General features: G+C 67.9%; 1 protein-coding gene across 1 annotated transcript; it reads right to left on the bottom strand.

Annotated features, from left to right (window-relative positions):
- Positions 1-1,832: 1,832 nt before the first annotated feature.
- LOC144678616 (lysine-specific demethylase 2B-like) lies at positions 1,833-3,657 on the bottom strand (the record flags this gene model as incomplete). The annotated part of the gene is made up of 3 exons (XM_078538351.1): positions 1,833-2,057; positions 2,246-2,332; positions 3,260-3,657. Coding segments are annotated over 3 exons (710 nt in total), but the record flags the coding sequence as incomplete, so codon positions are not given.
- Positions 3,658-7,482: the final 3,825 nt, after the last annotated feature.

The raw sequence follows: 7,482 nt of genomic DNA, 5'->3' as shown, positions 1-7,482 counted from the left end.
CCTCTCCATCCCCTCACTCTCGCTCTCCGCCTGCACTCCACCTCTCCAACCCCTCACTCTCTCTCCGCCTGCACTCCACCTCTCCGTCCCCTCACTCTCTCTCTCCGCCTGCACTCCACCTCTCCGTCCCCTCTCTCTCTCTCTCCGCCTGCGCTCCACCTCTCCATCCCCTCACTCTCTCTCTCCGCCTGCACTCCACCTCTCCGTCCCCTAACTCTCTCTCTCTCTGCCTGCTCTCCACCTCTCCATCCCCTCACTCACTCTCTCTCTCTCCCTCACCGCCTGCACTCCACCTCTCCGTCCCCTCACTCACTCTCTCCGCCTGCGCTCCACCTCTCCGTCCCCTCACTCACACTCTCCGCCTGCACTCTATCTCTCCGTCCCCTAACTCTCTCTCTCTCCGCCTGCTCTCCACCTCTCCATCCCCTCACTCACTCTCTCTTTCTCTCCCTCACCGCATGCACTCCACCTCTTCGTCCCCTCACTCTCTCTCTCCGTCTGTGCTCCACCTCTCCGTCACCTCACTCTCTCTCCGCCTGCACTCCACCTCTCCGTCCCCTCACTCTCTCTCCGCCTGCGCTCCACCTCTCCGTCCCCTCACTCTCTCTCTCCGTCTGTGCTCCACCTCTCCGTCCCCTCACTCTCTCTCCGCCTGCACTCCACCTCTCCGTCCCCTCACTCTCTCTCTCCGCCTGCGCTCGATCTCTCCGTTCCCTCACTCTCTCTCCGCCTGCACTCCACCTCCCCGCCCCCTCACTCTCTCTCCGCCTGCGCTCCACCTCTCCGTCCCCTCACTCTCTCTCTCCGCCTGCGCTCCATCTCTCCGTCCACTCACTCTCTCTCCGCCTGCACTCCACCTCTCCGTCCCCTCACTCTCTCCGCCTGCGCTCCAACTCTCCGTCCCCTCACTCTCTCTTCGCCGGTGCTCCACCTCTCCGTTCCCTCACTCTCTCTCCGCCTGCGCTCCACCTCTCCTACCCTCACTCTCTCTCCGCCTGCGCTCCACCTCTCCTACCCTCACTCTCTCTCCGCCTGCGCTCCACCTCTCCGTCCCCTCACTGTCACTCTCTCTCCATCTGCGCTCCAGCTCTCTGTCCCCTCACTCACTCTCTCTCCGCCTCCACTCCACTTCTCCGTCCCCTCACTCACTCTCTCTCTCCGCCTGCACTCCACCTCTCCGTCCCCTCACACTCTCTCCGCCTGCGCTCACCTCTCCATCCCCTCACTCTCTCTCCGCCTGAACTCCACCTCTCCGTCCCCTCACTCTCTCTCTCTCCTGCTCTCGGCCTGCACTCCACCTCTCAGTCCCCTAACTCTCTCTCTCTCTGCCTCCACTCCACCTCTCCGTCCCCTCACTCTCTCTCTCTCTCTCTCTCTCCCGCTCTCGGCCTGCACTCCACCTCTCCGTCCCCTCACTCACTCTCTCTCTCCGCCTGCGCTCCACCTCTCCGTCCCCTCACTCTCTCTCCGTCTGCGCTGCACCTCTCTGTCCCCTCACTCACTCTCTCCGCCTGCACTCCGCCTCTCCGTCACCTCACTCTCTCTCCGCCTGCACTCCACCTCTCCGTCCCCTCACTCTCTCTCTCCGCCTGCGCTCCACCTCTCCGTCCCCTCACTCTCTCTCTCCGCCTGCACTCCACCTCTCCGTCCCCTCACTCTCTCTCTCCGCCTGCTCTCCTCCTCTCCGTCCCCTCACTCTCTCTCACCGCCTGCGCTCCACCTCTCCGTCCCCTGTCTCTCTCTCCGCCCCCACCTCTCCGTCCCCTCACTCTCTCCCTCTCCGTTGGCCGCCCCGCTCCCCTGCAGCCGCCTCCGGTCTCCTCCATACTCACAGCCTCGCACTGCCTCAGGACGCAGGACTGCTTCATCCTCCCGGGGCCCCCGAATTTCTTCATGTCCCGGCAGTAGTGGCAGACGCCGCACTCCGTGCGCCGGCAGGCTTCACACCTCTTGCAGCGGGTCCTCCGCCTCCGCGACCCGGGCGTCGGCTTCAGCAGGGGCAGCTTGATGAGGGGCGGCGCTGGCGGGCGGTGTTTGGGCCGGTTCGGAGGTTTGGGCTGAGAGAGGGAGGGAGGGAGAGAGGGAGGGAAGGAGAGACAGAGAGCGTGTGGTGAAGTGCTGGCACGTAACGCCCGGGGCCACACCCTGCCCGCAGCTCGAATTCGCGCCCTCCCTCCCACCCTCCCTCCCTCACTTCCTCCCTCCCTCCCTCGCGCCGCCGGCTCCCGCGAGGGGAGGCGCTCACCTTGTCACGTCGCTTGGGCCACCGGACGATGGGGAACCCCGAGCAAGCCACCTTAGGGTCGTCGTTCCTGTGATCTTCCAGAACTTTCTGAAGGGGGGAAAAGAGGAGGGTGGGTGTGAGGCAAAAGGCACGATTTAACTTTCGGGGGCTGCAGGACAACCCGCAGCTTTCATGCGACAGGAGAGTGGAGCTGGGTTCAAGGCCTCTCGCGCGAGAGGCTGAGCAGCTAAACACCAGGACAACGCAGGACGGAGGAAGGGTCAGCGCTGAGGGAGCGCCGCACTGTCGGAGGGTCAGTACTGAGGGAGCGCCGCACTGTCGGAGGGTCAGTACTGAGGGAGCGCCGCACTGTCGGAGGGTCAGTACTGAGGGAGCGCCGCACTGTCGGAGGGTCAGTACTGAGGGAGCGCCGCACTGTCGGAGGGTCAGTACTGAGGGAGCGCCGCACTGTCGGAGGGTCAGTACTGAGGGAGCGCCGCACTGTCGGAGGGTCAGTACTGAGGGAGCGCCGCACTGTCGGAGGGTCAGTACTGAGGGAGTGCCGCACTGTCGGAGGGTCAGTACTGAGGGAGCGCCGCACTGTCGGAGGGTCAGTACTGAGGGAGCGCCGCACTGTCGGAGGGTCAGTACTGAGGGAGCGCTGCACTGTCGGAGGGTCAGTACTGAGGGAGTGCTGCACTGTCGGAGGGTCAGTACTGAGGGAGTGCCGCACTGTCGGAGGGTCAGTACTGAGGGAGTGCCGCACTGTCGGAGGGTCAGTACTGAGGGAGTGCCGCACTGTCGGAGGGTCAGTACTGAGGGAGAGCTGCACTGTCGGAGGGTCAGTACTGAGGGAGTGCTGCATGTCAGAGGGTCAGGACTGAGGGAGTGCCGCACTGTCGGAGGGTCAGTACTGAGGGAGCGCCGCACTGTCGGAGGGTCAGTACTGAGGGAGTGCCGCACTGTCGGAGGGTCAGATTCAGTGTGCCCAGGGAGGGAGGGAGGTAGGGGGGTGGATGGCTCAGCCTGTCTCACCTGCATTTCGTGGAGGAGGGCGTCTGGATCCAGGACTCCGGAAGGGACGCACTTCTTGTGGTCGGGAAGCGACTGCAGCTTGTCCACGAGGGCCTGGAGCCCAGTCTGCTCAAACTGGGTCAGGTAGATCCAGCGATCGGGGGGCGAGTCCTGGGATCCCACCGCGCCCGCTCCGCTGTCCAGCGACTCGGACGAGGGGCTGCGCTTCAGCTGGCGGCCAGACGCGTCCCGGCCGTCCTGCAGGAGGCCATTGCGGTCTGCGGGCGCCAACTCCGAATGCGCCTTGCGCAGGGGCAAGCGGCTCCTCTCCCTCTCGCCTGTTTCCTCGTTGTCGTCCTCCTCTTCCTCCAGCTTCACACCGTCGCCATTCTCAGTGTCGTCAGACTCGGTGCCTTCATCTGCAGAGATGTGGAATCAGTATTAGCGGACGGGAAAAATATCAGGGACTGAGAGACACCAGTCAGTGTACAGATATCTCCCTGAGACAGAGAGAGGGGACTGAGAGACACCAGTCAGTGTACAGATATCTCCCTGAGAGAGAGAGGGGACTGAGAGACACCAGTCAGTGTACAGATATCTCCCTGAGAGAGAGAAGGGACTGAGAGACGCCAGTCAGTGTACAGATATCTCCCTGAGAGAGAGAGGGGACTGAGAGACACCAGTCAGTGTACAGATATCTCCCTGAGAGAGAGAGGGAACTGAGAGACACCAGTCAGTGTACAGATATCTCCCTGAGAGAGAGGGACTGAGAGACACCAGTCAGTGTACAGATATCTCCTTGAGAGAGAGAGGGGACTGAGAGACACCAGTCAGTGTACAGATATCTCCCTGAGAGAGAGAGGGGACTGAGAGACACCAGTCAGTGTACAGATATCTCCCTGAGAGAGAGAGGGGACTGAGAGACACCAGTCAGTGTACAGATATCTCCCTGAGAGAGAGGGACTGAGAGACACCAGTCAGTGTACAGATATCTCCTTGAGAGAGAGAGGGGACTGAGAGACACCAGTCAGTGTACAGATATCTCCCTGAGAGAGAGAGGGGACTGAGAGACACCAGTCAGTGTACAGATATCTCCCTGAGAGAGAGAGGGGACTGAGAGACACCAGTCAGTGTACAGATATCTCCCTGAGAGAGAGAGGGGACTGAGAGACACCAGTCAGTGTACAGATATCTCCCTGAGAGAGAGAGGGGACTGAGAGACACCCGTGAACAGATAACTCCGAGGGGGTGCGCAAGAGAGAGAGCGAGGGGGGGTGGCGCGCGCGCGAGCGAGCGAGGGGGGGTGGCGCGCGCGCGAGCGAGCGGGGGTGGCGCGCGCGCGAGCGAGGGGGGGTGGCGCGCGCGCGAGCGAGCGGGGGGGGTGGCGCGCGCGCGAGCGAGGGGGGGTGGCGCGCGCGCGAGCGAGGGGGGGTGGCGCGCGCGCGAGCGAGGGGGGTGGCGCGCGCGCGAGCGAGGGGGGGGTGGCGCGCGCGCGAGCGAGGGGGTGGCGGCGCGCGCGAGCGAGGGGGGGTGGCGCGCGCGCGAGCGAGGGGGGGTGGCGCGCGCGCGAGCGAGGGGGGGTGGCGCGCGCGCGCGAGCGAGGGGGGGTGGCGCGCGCGCGAGCGAGGGGGGGTGGCGCGCGCGCGAGCGAGGGGGGGTGGCGCGCGCGCGAGCGAGGGGGGGTGGCGCGCGCGCGCGAGCGAGGGGGGGTGGCGCGCGCGCGAGCGAGGGGGGGTGGCGCGCGCGCGAGCGAGGGGGGTGGCGCGCGCGCGAGCGAGGGGGGGTGGCGCGCGCGCGAGCGAGGGGGGGTGGCGCGCGCGCGAGCGAGGGGGGGTGGCGCGCGCGCGAGCGAGGGGGGTGGCGCGCGCGCGAGCGAGGGGGGGTGGCGCGCGCGCGAGCGAGGGGGGGTGGCGCGCGCGCGAGCGAGGGGGGTGGCGCGCGCGCGAGCGAGGGGGGGTGGCGCGCGCGCGAGCGAGGGGGGGTGGCGCGCGCGCGAGCGAGGGGGGGGTGGCGCGCGCGCGAGCGAGGGGGGGTGGCGCGCGCGCGAGCGAGGGGGGGTGGCGCGCGCGCGAGCGAGGGGGGGTGGCGCGCGCGCGAGCGAGAGAGAGGGGGCGCGCGAGTTAAGAGAGAGGGGGCGCGCGAGTTAGAGAGAGAGGGGGCGCGCGAGAGAGAGAGAGAGGGGGCACGCGAGAGAGAGAGAGAGAGGGGGCGCGCGAGAGAGAGAGAGAGAGGGGGCGCGCAGAGAGAGAGAGAGAGAGGGGCGCGCGAGAGAGAGAGAGAGAGGGGGCGCGCGAGAGAGAGAGAGAGAGGGGGCGCGTGAGAGAGAGAGAGAGGGGGTGCGCGAGAGAGAGGGGGCGCGCGAGAGAGAGAGAGGGGGCGCGCGAGAGAGAGAGAGGGGGCGCGCGAGAGAGAGAGAGGGGGCGCGCGAGAGAGAGAGAGGGGGCGCGCGAGAGAGAGAGAGGGGGCGCGCGAGAGAGAGAGAGGGGGCGCGCGAGAGAGAGAGAGGGGGCGCGCGAGAGAGAGAGAGGGGCGCGCGAGAGAGAGAGAGGGGCGCGCGAGAGAGAGAGAGGGGGCGCGCGAGAGAGAGAGAGGGGGCGCGCGAGAGAGAGAGAGGGGGCGCGCGAGAGAGAGAGAGGGGCGCGCGAGAGAGAGAGAGGGGGCGCGCGAGAGAGAGAGAGGGGGCGCGCGAGAGAGAGAGAGGGGGCGCGCGAGAGAGAGAGAGGGGGCGCGCGAGAGAGAGAGGGGGCGCGCGAGAGAGAGAGAGGGGGCGCGCGAGAGAGAGAGAGGGGGCGCGCGAGAGAGAGAGGGGGCGCGCGAGAGAGAGAGAGGGGGCGCGCGAGAGAGAGAGAGGGGGCGCGCGAGAGAGAGGGGGCGTGCGAGAGAGAGAGAGGGGGCGTGCGAGAGAGAGAGAGGGCGCGCGAGAGAGAGAGAGGGGGCGCGCGAGAGAGAGAGAGGGGGCGCGCGAGAGAGAGAGAGGGGGCGCGCGAGAGAGAGAGAGGGGGCGCGCGAGAGAGAGAGAGGGGCGCGCGAGAGAGAGAGAGGGGGCGCGCGAGAGAGAGAGAGGGGGCGCGCGGAGAGAGAGAGAGGGGGCGCGCGAGAGAGAGAGAGAGGGGGCGCGCGAGAGAGAGAGAGGGGGCGCGCGAGAGAGAGAGAGGGGGGCGCGCGAGAGAGAGAGAGGGGGCGCGCGCGAGAGAGAGAGAGGGGGCGCGCGAGAGAGAGAGAGAGGGGGCGCGCGAGAGAGGGGGCGCGCGAGAGAGAGAGAGAGGGGGCGCGCGAGAGAGAGAGAGAGAGGGGGCGCGCGAGAGAGAGAGAGAGGGGGCGCGCGAGAGAGAGAGAGGGGGCGCGCGAGAGAGAGGGGGCACGCGAGAGAGAGAGAGGGGGCGTGCGAGAGAGAGAGAGAGAGAGGGGGCGCGCGAGAGAGAGGGGGCGCGCGAGAGAGAGAGAGGGGGCGCGCGAGAGAGAGAGAGGGGGCGCGCGAGAGAGAGAGAGGGGGCGCGCGAGAGAGAGAGAGGGGCGCGCGAGAGAGAGAGAGGGGGCGCGCGAGAGAGAGAGAGGGGGCGCGCGAGAGAGAGAGAGGGGGCGCGCGAGAGAGAGAGAGGGGGCGCGCGAGAGAGAGAGAGGGGGCGCGCGAGAGAGAGAGAGGGGGCGCGCGAGAGAGAGAGAGGGGGCGCGCGAGAGAGAGAGAGGGGGCGCGCGAGAGAGAGAGAGGGGGCGCGCGAGAGAGAGAGAGGGGGCGCGCGAGAGAGAGAGAGGGGGCGCGCGAGAGAGATAGAGGGGGCGCGCGAGAGAGATAGAGGGGGCGCGCGAGAGAGAGAGAGGGGGCGCGCGAGAGAGAGAGAGGGGGCCGCGAGAGAGAGAGAGGGGGCGCGTGAGAGAGAGAGGGCGCGCGAGAGAGAGAGAGGGGCACGCGAGAGAGAGAGAGGGGGCGCGCGAGAGAGAGAGAGGGGGCCGCGAGAGAGAGAGAGGGGCGCGCGCGAGAGAGAGAGGGGGCGCGCGAGAGAGAGAGGGCGCGCGAGAGAGAGAGAGGGGGCGCGCGAGAGAGAGAGAGGGGGCGCGCGAGAGAGAGAGAGGGGGCGCCGGAGAGAGAGAGAGGGGGCGCGCGAGAGAGAGAGAGGGGGCGCGCGAGAGAGAGAGGGGGGCGCGCGAGAGAGAGCCGAGAGAGAGAGAGGGCGCGCGAGAGAGAGAGCCCGAGAGAGAGGGCGCGCGAGAGAGAGAGAGGGGGGCGCGCGAGAGAGAGAGAGGGG

The sequence above is a fragment of the Cetorhinus maximus genome, unplaced genomic scaffold, assembly GCF_964194155.1.
Source record: "Cetorhinus maximus unplaced genomic scaffold, sCetMax3.hap1.1 HAP1_SCAFFOLD_4877, whole genome shotgun sequence".
NCBI lineage: Eukaryota > Metazoa > Chordata > Chondrichthyes > Lamniformes > Cetorhinidae > Cetorhinus > Cetorhinus maximus.
The sequence above is the reverse complement of the archived record's forward strand: the minus strand, read 5'-3'. Positions and strand labels throughout refer to the sequence as shown.